This window comes from Suncus etruscus, chromosome 17 (assembly GCF_024139225.1).
Source record: "Suncus etruscus isolate mSunEtr1 chromosome 17, mSunEtr1.pri.cur, whole genome shotgun sequence".
Taxonomy (NCBI): domain Eukaryota; kingdom Metazoa; phylum Chordata; class Mammalia; order Eulipotyphla; family Soricidae; genus Suncus; species Suncus etruscus.
The window spans coordinates 47,785,977-47,810,645 of NC_064864.1; the positions used below are offsets into that span (position 1 = coordinate 47,785,977).

Here is a 24,669-nt window from a genome sequence, read left to right on the forward strand (position 1 = left end):
TGTCAGAACAAGGTTGCTACATGCCTCAGATTTTTCCCCTTACCTTGTTGTTCTAAGCAGAAGGCGGTTCCCTCACTTGCCTGGGCACATAGCAAGCCCAGGCCTCCATTGGTGCCAGGACACTCTACACCTTCCACAGTCACCTCAACAATAACATTCCCATCCTGCTAGGCATCTGATTGTACATTCTGAAAACCTCGGGGCTTAAAGGTCACGCACTGCCATGTGTCTGCGTTCAGGATCTGTTGATTCCCGTCACTGGGTAGGTCTATGAGAAGCCTTCGGCCCATGAGCCAGGATACATGGCTTGACCTACAGCAACCCTGGATCAGTCATACTCACCCCAAGAGAACCAGGTCCCCACCCATCATCATGTGTCCATAAAAATGGATCTTGACAGTATGCTTGGAACAGCTGCAAATCTTTGGTCTGGTTGATATACAAGGGGGTTTCCATGCACATGCCCCCCCCTCACACACACAACATACAAACACTTCAGCCACTGGCACTGTGCCCCACTCCTCTGCTATGCATCCTTGAGGTCAGCAGCAAAGGTTCTCACAGATGCTGTGGCTGAGACATGTAGAATTTTATCCCATAGACACAGTAGGAAAATTTCTGTCCAGCTCCATTCGCCCACTTATTACTTTGCTGTTTCTGTGGGGTGCTCACCCCAGACCCAGAGTGGCCCCTTCTCTAGCCAGCTGGGGCTCCACTCAGAAGGCCACGTAGTGGTTGTCAGTGGCACTTATGATGTCACTCTGGTCTTCCAGGAGGTCCAGCACCTGCTGTAGCACCGCTTCCCTCAGGCCTGGGTAGAGGCGCAGGCGAGCACAGGCCAAGATGTGCCGGAAGTGGCAGCCCTTCTCCATGTCTGCAGGAGAGAGGGAACTGCTGTCAGAACCTGTCCTATGTTCCTCCCGCTAAGCAGAAAGCTCCACCTCAGCTTTGGTGTCATTGCCTTCCTGTCACTAAGAAGCCCAGATCATACCCGGGTCCATGAAAGCTGACAATGTTGAACAGCACAACCAAAACAGAGACACTGCTCAAGACCCTCCATGGCCCCACAATGACACGGTCCCACTTCCCGGGACCTGTGATTTCCAGTTAGATCGACTACAGTAGGGAGTTAGTGCTCAACAATCACTCATCCCGTTAATCCTGGGCAGTGATTTCAATAATCACTCTCGTCAGTCCTGACATGTGTCCTGAGCTCTGGGCCCTTCAGAGCTGGGTATACTGCAGCCCTGGAATTCTCTCCCAGGCGTCCTGATGGAAGGGTAAAGAAATTCCACCCATGGGCCTGTTTCCACTTCTCCCTTCCTAGATTTCCAGGAAGTCTGGTCTGGGAAGGAGACATTCTGGAAACCATTACCACATATTGTATCACAGTAATGAAAGCACAGGGTCAGTCTGCGCTTTCCTATGTGAAACCCAAGCTTCAGAGGAGAGACGTGAGCAAAGGCACCAGAGGGCCCTGAGATCAATCCAGTGCAGGCGGCTGGCAGAGCAGGAGACATGAATAGAACGATGCTTACAGAAAGTTTTGGATCAGGTTTAATCTACTTTATGTAACTTACATCTATATGTACATGCACCTAATGTATTTGTGATTTTATATCCCCTCCCAATGTATTAACATGGCTTATGTCATGAACTATACTTGCTACTGAGTTGAGGCAAACCTTATTACTATAAATCAAGGCCCTGTTTTCCATGTGAGAGTCTCTGGGCGGCTTGACCTCTCACCCACAAGCCCCAGCATCTGGCACCCATGATGCTCCATGTGGCCACAGGGGAAGATCTGCAGTGGTGAAACCTTGCAGGCCCCGGAGTGGTAGAGAAGTGTGGTGGTGTTGTTATGAGTGTGGGGATGTGGCACCTTTGTGGCCACATGTACGACCCCTTCCAGCTCTCAAGGTCAGAAATCATCACAGCTGAGACCAGATGTGGACCACCTTAGTGCCTGCATTGAATGCAGGTGCCCCAGATCCTATCCCAGGTACCACAAGGTCCCCTGAGTATCAGTAGTAGCACCAGAGCCCTACATGGTGATATCCTAACCTTCAGACTCTCACAGCCAGGAGCTAGGGGCTATAAGACTTGCTAAATTCTGCCCTCTAGTGGCAACACAAGCACATTACTCCTGCCGACTGGGGTGTCTGTGGGGAAAACTCGGCCCTCCACTTGTCTCCCCTTTCCAGGCTGACTCTTCAATATTCACTCATCAGGTTTCCTGAACTATTCCTTGGGGAAAGCAGAGTGTGTAGTGGTGAACCACTGATGTCCAAGAAGCCTGAAGTGGGGCTGGCACCCTACATGGGAACAGTGTCCAGTTTTCAGTTGCCCACTGCCCAGGCCATGGACTGAGTCCATCAGCACAATGGTGGTTGAGATACAGCTCAGCACTCTGGGCTGGTCCCCAGGGGGTACACTCTGTAGAGCATCCCTGAACCACGGGCTCCCCTCCCGACTCCTCCTAACCAGGACACACAGCCTGGGGGCTTCAAAAAAGATGTGGTGTGTGTGTGGGGTACGGCCATGTCAATGCCCCGAGGCCTTGCACCAACTCCTTAAAGAACTCAGTCTTCTGGTGAGGCCATCGATACTGCCTGCAGGGTATCTTCCCAGTCACGGGGGACAAGGACACTCTTTGGGATAAGAAATGATCCCAACTGGGACAGGCAGTACAAGAAGGCAAGTTCACTCTTGTACTTGGTCCTCAGGGGCACATATGCCATCCACAGCTGACTTTCTTGAGGTGTCTACCAGCAGCCAACACTGGAGCCTTGGCACTGTCTGCTAGAAGTCCCCAAAAGCTAATATTCTAATGACCCAAGTGATACTGAGATCAACTTTAGAAAAGTGCAGTCCCTTAACAGTTCTGACTTCAATGATTCACCTTTTATAGGGGCTACACGCAGTGGTGCTGAGGGGCATACTGTGTTGGGGGCTAAATTAAGGGCTCCTGTGAAGTTCATCTCTGGCCTTTTAATGCTATTCTTACTTTTTATTTTGTTTTGGCTTTGGGGCCACACCCAGCAGTGCTCAGGACTTACTCTTGGCTCTGCACTCAGGGACCATATGGGATGCTGGGGATTGGACCCAGGTCAGACACCCAGGTCAGCAAACACCCTACCCACTATAATATCTCTCTGACTCCCTAAAACTGGCATTTTAACTTAAAATATTAAAACCATATGTTTTAACTACTCTAGAGTTAGTGAGATGGCTTACAGGGCTGAGCACATGCACTGCATGGTGAACTCCAGGTTCAATCCCTAACACTACATGGTCCACTGAGCACTGTCCAAAGCAAGGCTTGACTACCTCTGGTGATGGCCCCAAACAAAAAAAAAATTGGGGGCCGGGTGGTGGCGCAAAGAGGTAAGGTGCCTGCCTTGCCTGCGCTAGCCTTGGACGGACCGCGGTTCGATCCCCCGGCATCCCATATGGTCCCCCAAGCCAGGAGCGACTTCTGAGCGCATAGCCAGGAGTAACCCCTGAGCGTTACCGGGTGTGGCCCAAAAACCAAAAAAAAAAAAAAAAAATTGGGCCCGGAGAGATAGCACAGCGGCGTTTGCCTTGCAAGCAGCCGATTCAGGACCAAAAGTGGTTGGTTCGAATCCCGGTGTCCCATATGGTCCCCCGCGTCTGCCAGGAGCTATTTCTGAGCAGATAGCCAGGAGTAACCCCTGAGCACCGCTGGGTGTGGCCCAACCCCCCCCCCAAAAAAAACCCAAAAACAAACAAAAAAATTACTCTAATGGAACATGTAATAAATTAGTTTCTGGGCCCGGAGAGATAGCACAGCGGTGTTTGCCTTGCAAGCAGCCAATCCAGGACCTAAGGTGGTTGGTTCTAATCCCGGTGTCCCATATGGTCCCCTGTGCCTGCCAGGAGCTATTTCTGAGCAGAGAGCCAGGAGTAACCCCTGAGCGCTGCCGGGTGTGGCCCAAAAACAAAAACAAAACAAAAAAAATAAATAAATTAGTTTCTACACAAAGCAGCCCATGGTCTAATGTGGTAGACGATCTAAGCCACAGACATCTTAGCTTCCTGAAAAGTGAATGGTATAAAGTAATCGAATCAAATATTGCCATCTTAGAAGTTAGCAAGATCTCATTTCCCAGATGTGAGAACAGCACCGTGACCATATGGGAGAATGTTCCTATTCTTAGAAAGGAAGAACTGACACTTTCCAGGGAGTCCAGAACAGTCAGGAGGGGACGAAAGAAGTCTCTCAAAGCAGAACTCATTCTTTTTTGGGGGGTAATTTTCCACTGCTGAATGCTTACTTAATGTCAAAATAAAGATGATCAACTTTGATACAATGGTCAGAAAGCTAAACACACACACACAGATTCTACCAGAAAGTTGCTTTCCAGACACATGTCAGCCATGTGACATGTCACATTCCAGTCAGCGCATGGGGACAGTTATAGATTCTTACTCATGATGTTAGGACACAAAACTTGATTATTATTTAACCCTTTCATGATGGAAAATATGCTTTAAGTATTTTTCATATAAGCATGTTTAGGATTCCATCATCCTCAATTTTTAAAATTCTAATTTGTTTTATTTTATTAGTCACACACCCTCCCAGGGTGGTACTCAGGGAACTAGGGATCAAAACCGGGGTTCACACATGCAGAGCATGCACTTCTTTTTGCTTGTTTTTGGGTCACCCAGCAGCGCTCAGGGGCTGCTTCTGGCTCTATGCTCAGAAATCAACCCTGGCAGGCTTGGGGGACCATATGGGACGTCGGGATTCGAACCACCTTTTGCATGCAAGGCAAATGCCCTACCTCCAGGCTATTTCTCTGGCCCAATGCACACCAATTTTTGAAGTCACCTCCTCAGTCCGTGTATCTTACTGTAATTTCCACACACACACCCTGGTCACACCAGGCTAGTCCTGGCTCAGTGTTCCAGGAAATATTGTATTAGGACCTGAATACAGAGTCTCACAGTGTAAGACAAATATACTTCTGATTATTGTGTTATTGTGATTAAATATATATAGATGAAAATGTACCCCCTTAACTTTGGGGGAGGGTGCTGGGGCTTGAACCCAGGGTCTCTTATGCATGAGGTCGGTACTCTATCACCATGTCAAACCTCACCTCCTTTAGTGATTCTCAAGTGCACAGTGGTGGATGGGGACAAACACATTTAGACTGTTGATCAACCACTTACTGTCTGGTGTAGTGAAACTTTGTACCTGTTACATAGTGACTACTTGTTCTCCTCTGCCCTCAACTCCTGGGAGTGGGAATCATAGACAGAGCCTAGAATGATGACCCCAGGGACATCAAGTAAGGGGAGACATCAGTATTTGTGTTTTTGGAAACAGCTGATCGCACTGTTCATAAAGTGTACAAAGCCCATACACGTTGTAGGTAAGTATGTCTTTCCTTTCTAAGAGCTGCATAATGTTTCACTGTATCCACCATGAATCCTTTCAGCCCTTGAGGGAATGGTAGAGCTATCCACACTATGAACACAAGTATTCATACATTCTTTGAGGACTCTGCTTTCAGCTCGTTGGAGTATATACTCAGTGGGATTTCTGGACCAAGTGGCAGTTGTGTTACAATTTTGAGAAACTGTATTGGAGATGGCATTTTCATACCCCTTTACAAAAGACCTATGAACAATAACCAAAGGAGTAGTTCTGTCTTCTGGTAGCTGGGGAACCCTGAGCATTTTCCAGATGCTCAAGCTTACTCTACTTCCACCAACTGTCACAGGTTTCCAATTTCTCCACACCCTGCCAACACTAAAACTTTTCTGTAGCACTTTATAGTGTCATCCTACTGTGTAGCATCACATCGACTTTTGATCTACAGGGCCTTATGATGAATGACGTTAACCATTTTCGTGGGTTGTTATTGACCTTTTAATATATCTATGGAGAAATGTCTCTTCAAGATCCATTTATGAGCTGAAAAGCTTTGATGTGAAGTTTTATATTATAGGCTGGATATTAACCCATTATTAGAGATGTAATTTGGACCTATTTTTGTTTTTCTTTTTATTTATTTATTTATTTATTTAGTTATTTATTTATTTAGGACCTATTTTTCCATTCCTGGAATTACCTATTGAATTAGTTTGTCTCTGAGGCATAAAAAGTTTAATTTCACAAAGATCAGCAAGTTTTATATTTATTTATTTATTTATTTTGGACCTACTTTTCCATTCCCGGAATTACCTATTGAATTAGTTTGTCTCTGAGGCAAAAAAAAATTTAATTTCACAAAGACCAGCAAGTTTTATATTTTTCTTTTGTTCTCTGTGCTTTGGATATCACAGCAAAAAAAGCTTCCTTAAATCCCATATCATGACACTTTTGCCCTGTTTTCTTTTGAGAACTGTAAAAGTTTAGGTCTTATGCTCAGGTCTTTGATCGATATTTTCCCAGCACCATATATATGTTGAAAAGACAATCCTTTGCTCACTGATTTGGAATCTTATTAAAAATCAATTGACCTTAAATGTGAGAACTTACATCTAAGTTCTTTATTCTGTCCACTGATCCGTATGTTTTACGCCAGTACCACCAGTTTTGAAACTATATCTTTATGATTAGCTCTGTAATGAGGAAGTAAAATTCTACATTTTTGTACTTCTTTTCCAAGACAGTTTTGGCTATGTGGTATCTCTCTAAATTCCATATAAATTTTAGGATATATTTCCGCTTTTTTGCACAAAAATCAATGGGGTTCAATAGGAACTGCCCTAAATTTCTACACTGCACTGGAAAGTATTAATGGTATTAAGTTTTTGATCCATGAACATGGGATAATTTTCTACTTGTGTATGTTTTAATTTCAGAAATATTTCAGTTTTATTGCATTAACCTTTATATCTTTTTTTTCTTTTTTTCTTTTTATTTTGGTTTTTGGGTCACACCCGGCTATGCTCAGGGGTTACTCCTGACTCTATGCTCAGAAATTGCTCCTGGCAGGCTCAGGGGACCATATGGGATGCCGGGATTCAAACCATCATCCTTCTGCATGCAAGGCAGATGCACTACCTTCATGCTATCTCTCCGGCCCCATAACCTTTATATCCTTGCTTATTTGCAATTATTTTGTTCTTTTTGATGCTAATATAGACAGTTTTTGCTAAATTCCCTTTTGAAGGTTTTTTGTTGATGTATAGAAAAACAAATTATTTTTGTGTGCTGGCTTTGTATTTTGCTAATTCTGTTTGTTTTTCCAGTTAGATTTGGTGGTACCTGGGGGCTACTCCTGTCTCTATCTGTCTCTATACTTTGGGATTGTTTACAGTGGAGCTTGAAGGACCATGTGGTGCCAAGAATTGAACAGAAGCATCCAGCATGAAAAACAAATGCTCCAGCCTATTAAACTTTCTCTTTCCAGCACCATTAGTTCTATTTGGGGGGGGGTATTTCACATACAGATGCTAGTGTTGCATAATTAAGCCATAAGCCTGAGTTACCAGTAGTACACATCAGTATCTTTTTTTGGGTGGGGGTCATACCTGGTGGTGCTCAGGGGTTACTCCTGGCTCTGCGCTCAAAAACTGCTCCTCACAGGCATGGGGGACCATATAGGATGCCGGGATTCAAACCACCATTTGTCCTGGATCAGCTATGTGTAAGGCATTTGTCCTACTGCTGTGCTATCTCTCTGACCCCCACATTAGTATCAACTAGTTATGAGCATCTACTTGTAAGATCAATCTTTTTTTTTTTTTTTTTTTTTTTTTTTGGTTTTTGGGTCACACCCGGCAGTAATCAGGGGTTACTCCTGGCTTCACACTCAGAAATCGCTCCTGGCAGGCTCAGGGGACCATATGGGATGCCAGGATTCAAACCAATGACCTTCTGCATGAAAGGCAAACACCTTATCTCCAAGCTATCTCTCCAGCCCCCCACTTTGTTCTTTTGATGCAATATTACACCGCCCAAATTTTATACATTCTCAGAAAAAATCCCACTTGTTCTTGGTGTGTAATCCTTTTATTGTTTGTTTGCTTGTTTTGTTTTTGGACCACATCAAGCAATGCTTAGAAATAACTCCGGGATGGGGCTGGCGAGGTGGCGCTAGAGGTAAGGTGTCTGCCTTGCAAGCGCTAGCCAAGGAAGGACCGCAGGTCAATCCCCCTGTGTCCCATATGGTCCCCCCAAGCCAGGGGCAATTTCTGAGTGCTTAGCCAGGATAACCCCTGAGCATCAAACAGGTGTGGCCTGAAAAAACAAAAAACAAAACAAAACAAAACAAAAAAACAAAAAACTCCAGGCAATACACTTAGAAATTACTCCTGGAGGTACTTGGGGGGACTATATGGGATACCACGAATTAAACTCTGGTCAGCCACATGTAAGGCAAATGCCCTACCTGCTGTATTACTTCAACCCCATATGTACTATTTTATGGTTTTTTTTTTTTGGTTTGGGGTCACACTTGGCAGCACTCAGGGGTTACTCCTGGCTCTACACTCAGTAATTGCTCCTGGCAGGCTCGAGGGACCATATGGGATGTTGGAATTTGAACCACTGTCCTTCTGCATGCAAAGCAAACACCCTACCTCCATGCTATCTCTCCAGCCCCCACCCCATGTGTACTATTTTTAACGTGATGAATTTGATTACTTAGTATTTACTGAGAATTTCTCCATTAGTGTTCATATAGATACTGGCCTATAGTTTCCTTTTTTTTTTGAAGAGCCCCCATCTGGCTTTAGTAGCAAATGCCCTACCTCCATGCCAACTCTCTGGTTCCTATTTTCATTTCTGATATTAAAAACCTGAGTCTTCTCTTTCTTTAGTTCATCAAGGTAAAAGTTACAGCAATTTTTTTTTTTTTTTTTTTTGGTTTTTGGGCCACACCCTGTGACGCTCAGGGGTTACTCCTGGCTATGTGCTCAGAAGTTGCTCCTGGCTTCTTGGGGGACCATATGGGACGCCGGGGGATCGAACCGCGGTCCGTCCTAGGCTAGCGCAGGCAAGGCAGGCACCTTACCTCCAGCGCCACCGCCCGGCCCCAGTTACAGCAATTTTGATGATTTTTCAAAGAATCACTTTTTGGTTTCATTGATTTTTTTTTTTTTTTGGGTTTTTGGGCCACACCCGGTGACGCTCAGGGGTTACTCCTGGCTATGTGCTCAGAAGTCGCTCCTGGCTTGGGGGACCATATGGGACGCCGGGGGATCGAACCGCGGTCCGTCTCCTAGGCTAGCGCAGGTAAGGCTTACCTTACCTCCAGCGCCACCGCCCGGCCCCGATTTTTTTTCTTTTTATTCTCTATCATTAATATTTCTTACCTTCTTTGTGTTGTTTTTGGGCCACACCCAACTGTGCACAGGGCTCACTCCTGGTTCTGCACTCAAGGATCACTCCTTGTGGGCTTGGGACCATATGCAGTGACAGGGATCGGTCAAATGCATGGCAAATGCCATAACTGTTCTGGTCCTATTTCCTACATTTCTTATTGTTTCAAATTGACTTTGTTCTTTCTCAAATTGTAAATATAGGTAATTAACTTGCAGGTCTTTTTTCTCTTTTAGTATAAGTATAAACAAACAAGGCTCTGGCTAGGCAACTTAGGGCCAATGGAGTAGAGAAATCTTATTTGGAGCATCAATTCTCATGTCTTCTTGGTTGAGGAATCTCACATTTCACAGCTCATAAAACTCTTTAAGTTGTAGTCTGGTAGACTTCCCACCACCTCCACCCCTACTCCTGTAGACAAGGATAATGGTTATTACTATTCTGGAGAAGTGAACAATGTACAGAACTCTAATATCAAAATATTAGACAATCTTACTTAAGATCTAGAGGCACAGCATGGTAAGATCTAACCTCACTGGATCTTAAAGGTCATTAGCACCACACACCACAAATACCAGGACCAGACACTTGGTCCAGCTCTCCCTGAGGACTCAGGCTGGAGAAAGTCCAGGCCTGGGATGCATGAGCTGAAAGAGCTGAAGATGGGCTTAGTGGGAGAGAAGCCAAGTGCTTCTTCTCTATGGAAACCTCCTCAGCCATTCACAAGCCTTTCTACTTTCCTACTTCAGTATCAACATGCTTATTGACATGTGCCATCATGTGTGAGCATTTATTTGCCAGAGTAAAGTCAGAAAGGTCACCCTGCTGACCAATCAATTTACAAAGAACTTAAAGACAGGATCATTGCTCCTTCTTTCTCTAACTGGTGTGGAAACGGGACATCTCTCCTGTCGAACTCTGTACAGTTTGTTTCCAGCCACTAGGGGCTGACCTAGCTCCACAAAATCCAACCATTTTCGAAACCATTCTTCTGTAGATAACCAGGTTCCAAGATGAGTGAGTTACACTGTTCATAAATTATAATGTCTCATTCTTCCCCCAGAGCCAAGGATCTGATGTTAGAAGAAAGGAAAATGAACATTTGGTTTAGAGACAAGGTGCAAGAGTGGAAAAGAAGAAACACAAAACCGAGAACAGGAGAATTAGAATATCTAAAAATCCTCTCCTGGGGTCAGAGAGACTGTAGTACAGGGGTAAAGGCACCTGCCTGGCATGCCATGGGCCTGGTTTGGTTCCTAGTATTTGCATATGGTTCCCAAGCTCCTCAGGTGTGACCCCCTGAGCACAGAGCCAGGAGGAGGTGTATCCCCAATCCCCCAAATAAGGACCATGTCCTCAAAGAGTGCCACCCTTGTGGCTCTAACTTGCTGTGTTAGAATTACATGCAACTCACCTTTCCTGTGAATCAGAAGCCCAGGGGTGGGGCACTTGCAATAAAGCTCTGTGGGTCTGACACTCAAAAGAGGAGAAGCCTGAAGCTCAGAGAGAGCTGTGCTGCAAGCCCTGCCCCCAGGCCCCCATTTAGAGCTCTAAGGGTAGTATCCCCCCATTCTGATGTCCCCCACATGCCATATTACCCTACTTACGATTTGGTTTCTGGCAGTCTTCTTGAATAATACGGTGGACCACTCGGTGGAGTTCTTTGTCTTCTCTGGTTACCTAAACAGGAAAAATAGTCGAGGGAGAAGGCATTCTTAAATAACCTGGAGGGGATGACTTACCCCCACTCCCCCCAGTACTGAGCATAGTTTCAAGGATTTCCAAATGATCAGCTCCCCTCCACAACCAGGCCTTTCAGTACTTGGCCTCTGTGTGTCCAGAAGCTGGACTAGTAGCTGGTCCAGAAGCAAATAGGCTGGGAAGATCATTCAATGGAGGCATAATGTAATGAAAAACTGAAATTTTGAATGTGGAAATTCTTGGTACATACTCATCTCATACTCATGAAGTTTTTCTTATTTGTTGTGATATTTATGAGGGAGATAATCTCCACCCAGCACCCCTTCCTGTGGGCCTGGACCCCAGGTTAAATCTCATTAGTTTTCAACTCCCAAGCCCAAAGGAAAACAAAGGAAATGGAAACCATACAAAGAAAACATGAGCAAGAGAGTAAACCTAGCCTGCGCATGAAAGTTCCTGTTCTTGAGGCAAACAGGATCTGCTCATTCCTTTCTCAATGAGCCCAGGAAAGAGGAGAGCAGCCAGCAGCCAAAGGGGTATCAGCTTTTCCTTCTCTTGTGACCCTAACAACAAGATAAAAAGAAAAGGAAAATGGGAAAGGAAGAAGGAAGGAAGGAAGAGGGGAAAAAAATATTTTTTGGGGGGGCTTTTTGGATCACACCCGGTGCTACTCAGGGGTTACTCCTGGCTGTCTGCTCAGAAATAGCTCCTGGCAGGCACGGGGGACCATATGGATGCCGGGATTCGAACCAACCACCTTTGGTCCTGGATTGGCTGCTTGCAAGGCAAATGCCGCTATGCTATCTCTCTGGGGAAAAAAAATAAAGGCAAGAAAAAGAAGTGAGCAAGTGAACCAGCATGTGTGTGCGTGTGTGTGTGTGGGGGGGAGAGCATAGAATTGATGCAAGGATCCCCAGAAGGGAACTAGTTTCCAGATCCACTATTAAAAACAAAGGCCAGGGGCCGGTGAGGTGGCGCTAGAGGTAAGGTGTCTGCCTTGCAAGCGCTAGCCAAGGAAGGACCGCGGTTCGATTCCCCAGCGTCCCATATGGTCCCCCCAAGTCAGGGGCAATTTCTGAGCGCTTAACCAGGAGTAACCCCTGAGTATCAAATGGGTGTGGCCCCAAAAAACAAAAACAAACAAACAAACAAACAAACAAAAAACTCAAAAAACAAAGGCCAGAGAGGCATTGAGAGGGGAACAGCTGGGGAAGGAGAGTTGGAGGTCTGTGGCCTCCCCTTCCAGCCACATTGATTCACAAGGGAGACTGGGCGTGGTGCGAGAGGGAGAGGGCTCAGCAGTGCAGTGTTCGAGGCCTGTGACCCTTTTAGCCACACTGAGTCACTGCAGGAAGAACCAGCTTACCACACCTCGCCTGGCCAGCTGCCCAGATACTGCGGCTTTGGTCAGGGAGAAGAGGCTTCACTGCTCTGGCCCTGAGACAGTGTGAGGTCCCCAGAGAGGTGCTCCAAGTCTACTCAGGGCTACCAACTCTCCCTCTAGGCCTTCCCATCCCAGGAGGATATGGACTATGCTCCCCCTTAAACAAGTGGAATCCTCTTTTCAAGTTATTCAAGTAGTATTTAAAACATGACAAACATGGCAAGGAGAGGCTGGGCCACACCCCAAGTGCTCAGGGGCTGCTTCCAGTAGGACTCAAAGGTCATTCCCAGCAGTGGTCGGGGACACTTGGTGAAGGGACTAAACCAGGGTCGACCACCTGTCAAGCAAGCACGTCAACTCCTGAACTATCTCTTTGGCCCCTATAACATGCCCTTTTAAAACTCTAACCTAGAGACTCATGAGAGTAAATTAATACCAAGATATTGCCCTGTTAAGGAAGCCCCTGTGAACCACACTGAACAACAGTGAGACTGGTGGGAGTCCTCAGTTTCACTGTCTCTAGGAAAACACTGGAAACCAAAGCCACAGCCACAGAACTGACCCTGAAGGCCACAGGCTGGGCACAGCGAGCCCATTCCTGGGCATTACAGTGGGAGGGGAACTTTTAACTCTGGAAGTTGAGGCAGGTAGGCACTTGTTCTCCTGGTGGGAGTGTTCCACCGGTACAGCCTGTTAGGAGGCCAAGTAGACTAGGTCAACAAGAAGCTTCCATGTACATGCCCTTTGCTCAGGCAATTCCCTTTTAAAGAGTCAGTCTTACAGGAATACTTAGACATTGGGACTGAAGTTATCTATCACACAGCACATAGGACATTTATCTAGCAGACAGCTGAACTGTGTTCGATCCACCAACATCACATGTGGTACCCTGAGTCTACCAGGAGTAACTGCTGAGTGCCACTGGGTGTGACCCTCTAAAAAGAAATACTTAAGACAAACTCACAAAGGCAGTTATGTAAAATTTGCTACTCTCCTTGTGCAAACATGACCTTAGCAGCAACATGAAGGGGTTGAAGGTTTTATAGCAAGTGCCCTATGGAAGAGAACTCAGAGATCCTCCAAACAAGGTGGGTGTATAAATATTAACCTGGAGAGATGCCATTTATGTGCTATTTTGGTACCAAGGAAAGTTTCAAAGCATTATATAGAGCAGGGGGATCCCATGTATCCCAGAGGACACTTGGCAATGTCTGGAGGACCTTTAGGGCTGCAACAAATGGGATGGGGTGGGGCTATTACTGGATTTTTGAAGGTGAAGGCCAGGAGACTACAAAACCTTGGAAAATGCAGGGTGGCCCACAACAGATGTGATCTGGCCAAGAACAGGTTAGGACTGAGGAGCCCCAAACTGGAGGATGATGATATATTTTGGTAGACAAAAAAAGCCACAGGAGCGCACATTTCTATGTACATGTCTGGACAGGACTGGAACATCTCTATAGGGATACCCTGCAAGAAAGAAGTTTCATACCTTTGTGTACCTTGTTCATAACTGAATATTTTTTTTTTGTTTTTGGGGCACAACTGGACACGCTCAGGGCTTCTCCTGGCTATGTGCTCAGAAATCGCTCCTGGCTTGGGAGACCATATGAGACACTGGGGAGATCGAAATGTGGTCCATCCTAGGTTATCGCTTGCAAGCCAAGTGCCCTACCGCTTGCGCCACCACTCTGGTCCCTCATGACTGATTTTTATTTTTGGGCTACAGTCGATGATGCTCCAGGCTTACTCCTCATTCTGCTCAACTCCTGGCAGTGCTCAGGGATGCATATAGGATGCAAGGCAAATGTCCTACCTGATGTACTAGATCTCTGGCCCTTCATGACTGATTACAAACAAAAGCAAAAAACAATCAATCAGTAGTATTCTTTCTCCCTTCCAGAAACAGTTGTGGGGGCCACACCTGGCAGTGTTTGGGGTAGAGGTGGGGACATGCAGCATTGCTGATTCAAACTTACACCACACATTTGGGATCCCCCCAAACAGGCATTCTTAAGTACTAAATCTACTTGCAATTGAGCTGTGAAGAAACAAATTAAGTGGCAGGTCTCTTACATAATACATGTGATCAAAACCACCATCTTTCTGGAAAACAACTCCTTTTTCCTGAAGCAGGTCGACAGCATTCTTAAATATACTATGAATCGCCTTGGCAGTGGTTTCCTTCTTTAAATCTACCTGTCAGGAGAGAGGGGGTAAAAGAAGAGAAGAACTAAGCCCCATCTCAACAGCACTGAGAGTAACTCCCCAGACCAACTGGTTCTGGGGTTCACCCAACAGGCTTTTTATCAGCTGAGTCAGAAAGAGCCGGGCAGCTGGTGTGAGGCAGGAGGGTATGAAAGGAGCAGGCCAGTCTGTGGGGGCAGACACATGCTGATAGTGGTCATCACCTCAGCAGTGATACTTCCAAAGTCTAAACTTGATAATATAAAATTGAAAATCAAAAACAACATCTTTGAGAGGTCAGAGAGCTACAGAGAGGTTAAAGCACTTGCCTGGCATAGGGCTGATCATGGCTCCAGCCCCAACACCATAAATATTCCCCAAGTAGCTTCCGCTCTAGTCCTGGAGGGCCCCTGGGCTGAGCAGTACCATGTCCTGGGCCCTCACATAGATCTGCTGACCAATGTTACCAGACCTCACATTGATCTGCTCACATTGAGAACTGCTGCAGTCTTCCAAGCACTGACTGGGAAATCCACTCCTATACAATTTTTGACATTTTCTTTTACTATATAACCCAAACATTATATACATATTAGCTCTCCTTTTTTTTAATGAAAGTTACAGCCACATATAACTTCTTTTTTTTTTTTTGGGGGGGGTCACACCCGGTAGTGCTCAGGGGTTACTCCTGGCTCCATGCTCAGAAATTGCTCCTGGCAGGCACGGGGGAACATATGGGACGCCGGAATTCGAATTGATGACCTTCTGCATGAAAGGCAAATGCCGGCCCCAGCCACATATAACTTCTTAAGGGCTTCAAAGAATTTTAGACACACTGAATATCCAGGGATATACACAAGTAGAAAGTCAGTATTGGAGGTTCTGTATTTGTTTTATTTTTTAATTTTCTTTTGTTGGAGGTGGGGGACAACACCTACTGAAGCTGAGGGCATACTCCTGGCTCTGTGCTCAGGGATCACTCCTGACAATACTTGAGGAACTATACAGGTTTCTAGGGTTTGAACCTGGGTTTGTCACATGCAAGGCAAATGCTTTACTGACTTTTCTAGACCATTGGTCCTTGTTTTGTTTTGTTTTATGGCTGCAACCTACAAAACTCAGGGGCTACTCCTGCCTCTGTGCTCAGGAATCATCCTAGGTGGTGTTCAGGGAACCATGTAATGCTGGGGACCAAACTTGGAACTCCTAAATGCAAAGGATATGCTCAACACACTGAATTCTTTGGCCCTACAAATATTTTTCTTTCTTTTTCTTTTTTTGGCCAAGCAAAATAGTTTTTATTGAAGGACATTTTAGAGTGATGGGGCCAAGAAAGACAGGGTGAGATATAGAGAGACATAGAAATGTGTTCAAAGAACATGGGCATGAAAAACCGAGCAAGTAAAGGACCCTACATCCATTTTTAACATGAAGAAAATTTGTCAAGGTATTAAAAAGATCAAAGACACAGGCCTGGAGAGATAGCACAGCGGTGTTTGCCTTGCAAGCAGCCGATCCAAGACCTAAGGTGGTTGGTTTGAATCCCGGTGTCCCATATGGTCCCCCGTGCCTGCCAGGAGCTATTTCTGAGCAGACAGCCAGGAGTAACCCCTGAGCACCGCTGGGTGTGGCCCAAAAACAAACAAACAAAAAAAGATCAAAGACACATGCAAAGGACACGCCCAGACATGTAGCATGACTTCTAAGGAAGAGTTGGAAGGCTGAGCCCTGCCTTCTGCAGAAAGGAAGCTAGGCGGTCACCAGGCCAGCACCCTCGGCTCTGAGGAAGTGTCTGAGAGGCTGACATTTCCTCAGCTGACAGGGCGAGGAAGGAAACTCGCCATGGCTCCAGTGAGCCCTGCTGTCCTTCCAGGAGCCCACCGGGATCCAGCTGTCCAATAAAACCCTTCCTGGCCATAGAGCTGCCTCAAAGGTCTTGAACACAGGTTTTGCAAGTAAGACTCCCAGCACAAAACGGCCCTAGGCACTAAGCCCAAGCTCTAAGCACTGCCTGGTGTATTCCCACCCCCCACCCCCAAGAAAATATTTTCTTTATAAAACAGCATCTCAAACAGGCATTGTTCCCCCAAACATTCTGGGGATGGATCACAAACAGGGCTCCTGGATTCAACAAGAGTGGGATCCTCGAAGTGGGGACTCTGCTCAGTAGAGTTCTCCTGCCTATGTCAGGCCCATGATCTGCAGGGAGAACAAGGCTGAGCACAATATGATTAGGAAGAAATCTCTTCTACAGAGCCTGGCTGGCCCTTTCATTCTGAGAAAGAAGTTGGGCCAAGTTGGGTCATCCACTTATTGAGGCACAGCACAAGCAACCCAGTACCTTCATTAAATGCTTGATGGCTTCAACTTTACCGGGCTGGCCCTTTCTCACAGGGGCCCTAAAGGCACAGCAGTCAGGACAGTCTCAGTGTGGGCTGCAGAGGGTTCAACTCATAGCCTTGTGCTTACTTGGCAAGTGCTTCAAAGTCTCTTGGGGGTTCAAGATTCATATTCTTTAGTCAACTGAAGAAAAGAATTCTAAAGGTTGAGTTTATTACATCTCTTACTAAGATAGAAAAAAAAGTCTGAAAACAAAGCAAAAATAACCATGATAGGATTACTCCTGTCACTAAAAATGACCTTGAGGCCAGGAGAGAATATGGGGGTAAAAGCTCTTTCTTGCTTTATATTGCTGTCCCGGGTTTGAATCCTTAGCATTGCATAGGACCTGCCCCCCACCGAGAACTGCCAGGGACCACTCCTAAGTAGAGCTGGAAATAGCCCGAGTACTGCTCAGTGTGGTTCCAAAACCTGGTCTCCAAAGTAAAAATAAAATGAATTTTTTAATAAAATAAAATAAAAAATGAGACCCAGCATGGTGCCTACAGCTCCTAAGACTGTGTTGTACACAACAACAAACAAGCTACCACAAGCAAAAAATCATTGTAACTGTGGGTGGCTGACATAAGTTAGCTAGATTTGCCATGTTCATTTAAAAAAGGGCCAGAGAGAAAGTATACTGGTGATTTAGGTGCTCACCTCCAGTTCAATTCTCTACACTACCTGGGTCATCAAGCACCAGGGACAGCAGCTCCATACCTCAGAAAAATCAAGTACCACAGGGTGTGGCCCCTAACTCTTCTCAAAAAAATTTGTATACAAACATCAACTCATGATCCAACATTAACTTATGAAGTCTAGACTCTGAAAATAAAGTTCAATTTAAAGGACGGTTGTCCCGGATTGCATTCCCATCATACTAAAGCCACCCCATCTCCAGGATTCAAAGACAGGAGAGGAGGAAGCTGCGTGCAGTGGCCAGGCAGCTGGCAGAGAGCACGGCCTGCCAATGAAAAGGCAGGAAGGTTTCCTTTCCAGAACCATCCACTAATGCCAACTCAGGATCTATCTCCCCCAGGGTTATAAAGGTCATCTTGGGCCAAAGCCTCAGATCCTCTCTCCCAGCTGGTATCTTTTCCTGGTCTGGGATTTGTCTTTTTCATTCTGTCCCAGAGAATGACAGGTCCCAACCCAGGACACTCAAACTGCTTGGAGACAAGAACAGAGGGAGACAAGAACAGAGCCACGAAGGCCTCCATGTCCTCGGGTCAGGAACTGGGCTGACCTCTGAAATATATATAGCGTCTTCACTCCAAACAAACCGCACATTTATTCCACTGTCAGACAAACAATGAGCTGGCGAGGCTCGCTTATCATGTTTCTGGATTTGTGAAGAGGGGCCAGTGCAAAGCAGAGAGGGTAAAGAGTGGCGGGACCTCCAGGCTTGCTGTCTCCATGCCTCTCCTGTCACACGGTCACAATTATTTTTGGTTAAGCTTTCATGTGCTCGGCAGTGGAAAGTGCCTGCAGCTCTAGGGTTTCGCCAACACTGTAAAGCATCCTTGGTCCCCCGGGCTCTGCTAAGCAGGGTTTAGTGTAATGATACTGACCACCCCAAGCAAGGCCATGAGAGGGAATTCATAATTGATGGGGAAAGTTTCCAAAGACAACAAGTGTGGTGCCTTTTCGTGGTATGTTTTGGGGGCCATGTCTAGTGGTAGGGCTCAGGGTTTACTCCTGGCTCTATGCTCAGGAATCACTCCTAGTGGTGCTTAGAAACCATATAGGATTGAAACTGGGTTGGACACGTGCAAGGCAAGTACCCTCCCCATGTCCTATCACTCTGGACCCACTCTCCATTGCTCCTTAAGCAGAATACTGGAAAGACAAATGTCAACTGGAAGTATTTTTGCAAGGACATCACACTCTAGACTCCATTGCAGAAGAGCTGGTCTCCAGGAGGATTGTGGTTGTCCTTAAGCTTTAGTGTCCATAGAAGTCTGAGGAGGCCAGGCAGGTATGGAGCCACCTCTAAATGATTAAACTGGAAGGTCAATCTTGCTGTCAGTGGGCAGCTGGGGAGCTGCAACTGTTTAGAAGCAATGGTGGTCTGGAACAAAGAGATCAGTCATGACCTGCTCCACCTGGGTGGTTCCTGAAACCATATACCTCATCTCCATGCCTGAAACCGTGGGTCACTGGGCACATGGGTCTGGTGCCAAGAAGAGATAATAAGGCTTACAAATGAAACTGAGAAGCAGTGATCATGCAGAAGAGGTCAGGTTGGGGGCTCTGGTATCTGTTCCATCAGAATCACAAAGAATCACTTAGGTTACCTAATAGACATTTTCACAGTGGCCCAAGTAATGGCCAAAGAGGAAAATATTCCATGGCCCAGGAATGAAGAAAGCAGCTGGTTAAGCCAATGGTACTTGTAACAAAACAGAGTGCAGTGGCCAATTAATATGTACCGTTAGAAAAGGGCCTATAAGAAAAGTGGTTCAATGAAAAGCAGATAGATGGACGAGAGAAAGAGAGAGAGAGAGAGAGAGAGAGAGAGAGAGAGAGAGAGAGAGAGAGAGGATACTCTACAGGTGAGATGAGAGAGATATATATAGAGAGAGAAACAGAGATATATCTATAGATTGAATCCAATGGGTCAGCCACATGCAAGGCATACCTGCTTACCTCTCCATTCCAATAAATTAAAAAAATTTTCAGTAAGCATTTTTTAAAAGGTGACATTTAAGCTTAAATCACTCCCTGGTAGTATACATGAAATAAATACAAATTGTATCACAACAATCTTCCCTCACCCCCCCCCAAAAAAAAAACCACAATGAAAAGGGAAGTCTGAAACTAGTTTCAAAGTTAATATTACTCATGTACTCCCTGAAAATCTTGCTATAAATCAAGCTGGATATAACATGGTCTTTATTTAAACTCCTCAAAATGATAAACTAACCTTAATCTAAAGGAGAGCAAGTAAAAAGTAAAGGAGAGCAAGTTATTACAAACTTGGGTTCAAGCACTGTGGTGACCAATAAATAACCTTGTCTACCTGCTTTCCTTTTGAATCCTGCTGAGATTAAATAGACATCTCAGTAGGAATAAGTGCTTGGCAACAGAGCCAATTATCCTTTTATTTCCCAAGATTAAGCTTAATGAGATCCAGCCAGGAGGGCACAAGGGCAGGCCCATACCACTGGTGGTTAATTACTTTCCAGAGCAAAAACTCTGGGACAGTGATGGGAACCCCACCCGGACCACAGGTGGACAGGGCAGCACTTACTTGTTCTGAGCAAGCACTGTGGATCACAGGCTGGTTGGCCAGGCTCAGCAGACTGGATTCCATTTCCAGCTCCTGCTGGTAGAAGGTCTGCACACGGTTCTCCAGGAGGAATTCTCTGGCTTTTTCACTCAACAAACTTGTGAGACCAAGAAGGTCCAGGGAGCTTGGATTGCTGCTGGGGAAAAGGTTTAAAGAAACTGTGACTGGGATCCTCTGGAGTGTGCCTGATTCTGGACCCTCAGTTGGCAAGGGCAGGCTTTCTAGATCCCTGCCTTTGACATCCACCGTGATTCTTACAGTGCCCATACAGCAATTGTAGCATTATCAAGGACAAGGCACTCACACTCAGAATAGATTAAGGAAAAGCCAACCTGTATTAACCTGTATTATCTACTTTTGAGAAACAGCAACAACAACCCACAAAATCTATGGGTAAATGTTTACGCTTGCATGTGGGCATCGAACAAAACTCAGAAGGGACCTCATAGACCGACGCATGAGAGGATGGTGTCAAACCTGGGAGGGTAGGCTGAAGGGGGAAGACAAGACAGAACCTTCTCTGTGTACCTGATACAGGCGTACAGGAGTTTGAGTTTTAAACCATCTCAAAATAAATGTAATATACACACAATGAAAAAAATTAAGGGGTACACATTAGGAAGTTTCCTTGCTATTGTCCTCTGCTCCCACACCCGACACTGCCTCTATGCTTGGTCTGGCTCTTTCCGACCATTCCCTCTCCAGATCACCTGTGCTCTTAGCTTCACTCTACAGGTGAGGACATGGAGGTGACATGGACCCGCCAGAGTCCTCCCAAGATAAAGTCTGAGTCCAGGCACCCAGGCTGCAGCTGGGCTCTCCCTTGTGTGACCTCCCTGATGGACCCTGTCTGCAGGGAGGGAGCTCCAACTCACCTCAGAGCCTTTTCTTTCTCCAGGGCTGCACTGCGGAAGGGCTGGTCATAGACCTGCCTGTAGAGGGAGGGCAGCTCCCGCATCCTGGCGATCTGAGTTTCATACATGGGATCATCCACTTTATCTAACAAGTCACAAAGAGCCATGAGCAGCTCCCCCCAGCCCAGATGGGGTACTCAAAAGTTGCCAGCTATTCGAGAGAAAGAAATGGGTGGGGGGCTGGAAGTTGGGGAATCTCTGGGGGTTCAATCATCTCTGCAGGGGAAACAAGAGGCCCCTAGTCCACCCCTGGGCTAGCACATTCTATTTCTTTTTTGTTTGTTTTGTTTTTTGGGGGGTCACACCTGGTGATGCTCAGGAGATACTCCTAGCCCTGCATTCAGGAATTACTTCCAGAAGTGCTCAGGGGACCATATGGGATACTGGCAATGTATCAGACCTGGGTTATCAGTATGCAAGGCAACTGTCCTCCCCTCTGTACTACTGCTCCAGCTCTCAGCCCATCCTATTTCTGATCAGCTGCCTTCTTTGGGGGTAGTGGTCTCCATTGTGTTCGTGTAATCAACATCACCTCAAAGAATCTGAACACTCGGCCCCATATGGGTTCATCTCACTTTGAGGTCCTGAACCTCCAAGTCCCTTAGAACGTGACTATGTTGTCTAAAGGCATTTGCCAACTGTGGGTAACACACCGTTTGTTTTCTGGCACAATCTGTTAATAGTTGCTTTTCTTCTTAAGAAAATCAAGACTTTAAAAAAGAAAAAAGAAAAAAAGAAAATCAAGACTTTTGGGGGCTAGAGTAGTAGGTCATTTGCCTTGCATGCAGATGACCTGGGACTATGCCAGGAGCAATTTCTGAGTTCAGAGCCAGGAGTAAGCTCTGAGTGCTGCCAGATGTGGCCCCAACCTCCCCCACCCCCACCTCCAAAGAAAATGAAGGCTTTTCCAAAGAAAGCCTCGTGGTATACAATAATTATCTCCACTACATAGAGCAAATAATTTTATCTGAACCATTTATGGAAGTCTGATGTTTTGCTCAACAAGAGTACATAAGGCCCTGGGTTCAATTCCTGATGAAAGAAAAGAGGAGAGGGAAGGGGAGCCAAACAAAACAAAACAAAACAAAACAACAAACCTGGTTCACTGAGCACACAGCCCCTACTAACAAAATTATCTCATGCTTACAATAAACCATGGCACGAATTTCCCGCTCTCCTCTGTAGATTTGGACACAGCCCCTGACCCGGAGAACATCCCCAATTTCCAGCTTTGTTCTCTGCTTAATGGTTTCCTGCAGCTTCATCAGTTGGGCGGTGAGGCTCAGTTCTCTGGCACTTGGAGCAGCTACAGCTGACAGAGCAAAAGGAAAGAGAAAATTCTGCACCACCTGGTCACTCCATATTTGTGAGATGGTTTTGGGGGAAGACCAACAGGTCTACTCAATTTCTGTACTTCTTCAACTACAAGAACACTGTGTACCCCTTAAAATACCCACCTCTGCACAAAAAGTCTCAGTGCACTTATTCAAAAGCTATGTTCCGGGATTCAGAATGGATGGAATCTTTTGGCAATTTTCAGCTGTTTAGCCTACTACAGCCTAGAGAAACAGGCTCAGGGACCTGCAGAAGTCATAGCTTTCTCACCCCTGTCAGGGGGAGCAACACACCAGAGTGCATGGGCAACTGCCTCCTATAACCCACAGAGAGAAATCAAACAGAGTCAGCATTACTGGACTCGGCTCACTCATCCTTTTCAGAAAATGTCCACGTCTTACTTTTCCTAAGGTTATTCCATCTCGTGTGCCTGTCTCCAACACCCCCTTCTATTTCTGTTAAATTTTTTTTTTTGGGGGGCCACACCCGGCGGTGCTCAGGGCTTACTCCTGGCTGTCTGCTCAGAAATAGCTCCTGGCAGGCACGGGGACCATATGGGACACAGGGATTCGAACCAACCACCTTTGGTCCTGGATCGGCTGCTTGCAAGGCAAACACCACTGTGCTATCTCTCTGGGCCCCTATTTCTGTTAAATTTTTAAAAAAAGGGTTTCACTGTTGTTATTTGGACACCATAGGTGCTACGACAACCTTCATAGAACACAGCTAAGTTGATCAGATGGACCAGGCTGCTCTGCAGGAAAGAAGCTGACTTTCATTTAAAGGTGAGCAAATTGCCGAAAGAAAGGCTCAAGTTATGTAACGTAATAAATAAAATGAGAGGGTTGGAGCCCGACAGAATTTCATTTAAAATAGCCTATTACCTTGTGAAAGATAAAACCCTCTTTAAAATTTTAATACTGAGAGCCAAGTGTTTTTAACTTTTCTCATAAGCTAACTTCAAATAGCACACTCAAAGTGACATTTATAGGAACTAATCGTACATTCTTATACCTAATCTGACTGAAACAAGATTCTGACTAAATTTTGTTTAAAAAATGCGTCTTCACTGGCCTCTTTGCAGTGGAAAGTTTTTAAATGAGGGCAATGAAATGAAAAGGAAAGAAAGATTGTCAAGGAACAATTTAGAGCAGAGCTTCCTCTGTGAGAGCCATTTTTCAGGGTTGCTCCTTCCTTGCACTTGTCTCTGCTCCTTTTATTCTTGAAGCATTTTCCAGTTAAGGCTACCTGCTGGTTCATATGTATCTATGGATAGAGATTTTAAAGCCTCATCTCAACAATAATTGGCTTTGTTTATATTTCTTTTGAGGCCACATCTGGCAGGGGTAACTCCTGGCTCTGTACTGGGGATTACTCCTGGTAGGGTTCTATCATATGGGGCAGTAGGGATCAAACCTAGGTCAGCCATGTGCCAGACAAGCACACTACCCACTATACTATCTCTCCAGACCCCAGCATTGACATCTTATCTAAAAAGCTATGAAGTTTATGAATTACACAATATTTCTGGTAATGCCATTTCTTTTTTTTTTTTTTTTTTTTGGTTTTTGGGTCACACCCGGCAGTGCTCAGGAATTATTCCTGGCTCCAGGCTCAGAAATTGCTCCTGGCAGGCACGGGGGACCATATGGGACGCCGGGATTCGAACCGATGACCTCCTGCATGAAAGGCAAACGCTTTACCTCCATGCTATCTCTCCGGCCCCGCCATTTCTTTTATAAAGAGCTGATTTTGAAAATTAAAACATCTGAAACAGAGCTCTGAAAAAACTACAACTCAAGGCTAATATATATAGTCACATACTGTTTTTATTAGAACATAGCCTATTTGTTTAAGAATCATCTCAGGCTGTTCTGCATTATAAGGGCAGAGTTAAATAGCTGAGATTCAGGGCTGGAGTGATAGCACACAGATAAGATGCCTGACTTGCATTTGTCTTACCCAGGTTCAATCCCCAGGGTACTCCATAAGGTCTACTGAGCCCCATCAGGAGTGACCCCTGAACACAGAGCCAGGAGTAAATCCTGAGCAAGGCTGGTTGTGGTCCTTAAACAAAAATTCAAGATTCAGACCCTTAAAGAGCTGCATTCTTCAATCACCTGTCCACAGGCTGGTGCTGGTGGGGCAGATAGAGAAAGGTTGTGAAGGT

General features: G+C 45.7%; 1 protein-coding gene across 1 annotated transcript in view; it reads right to left on the minus strand.

Moving 5' to 3' along the window:
- Positions 1 to 615: 615 nt before the first annotated feature.
- Positions 616 to 24,669, minus strand: part of STN1 (STN1 subunit of CST complex) — a 46,857-nt gene continuing 22,803 nt past the window's right edge. Inside the window, exons 4-9 of the mRNA XM_049764397.1 lie at positions 22,312 to 22,476; positions 21,126 to 21,249; positions 20,212 to 20,383; positions 14,469 to 14,591; positions 10,915 to 10,987; positions 616 to 874 (exon numbers count right to left, since the gene is read on the minus strand). Of these exons, the coding sequence (XP_049620354.1) occupies positions 717 to 874; positions 10,915 to 10,987; positions 14,469 to 14,591; positions 20,212 to 20,383; positions 21,126 to 21,249; positions 22,312 to 22,476 (815 nt within the window). The 3' untranslated portion in view covers positions 616 to 716. The remainder of the gene's footprint in view (positions 875 to 10,914; positions 10,988 to 14,468; positions 14,592 to 20,211; positions 20,384 to 21,125; positions 21,250 to 22,311; positions 22,477 to 24,669) is intronic.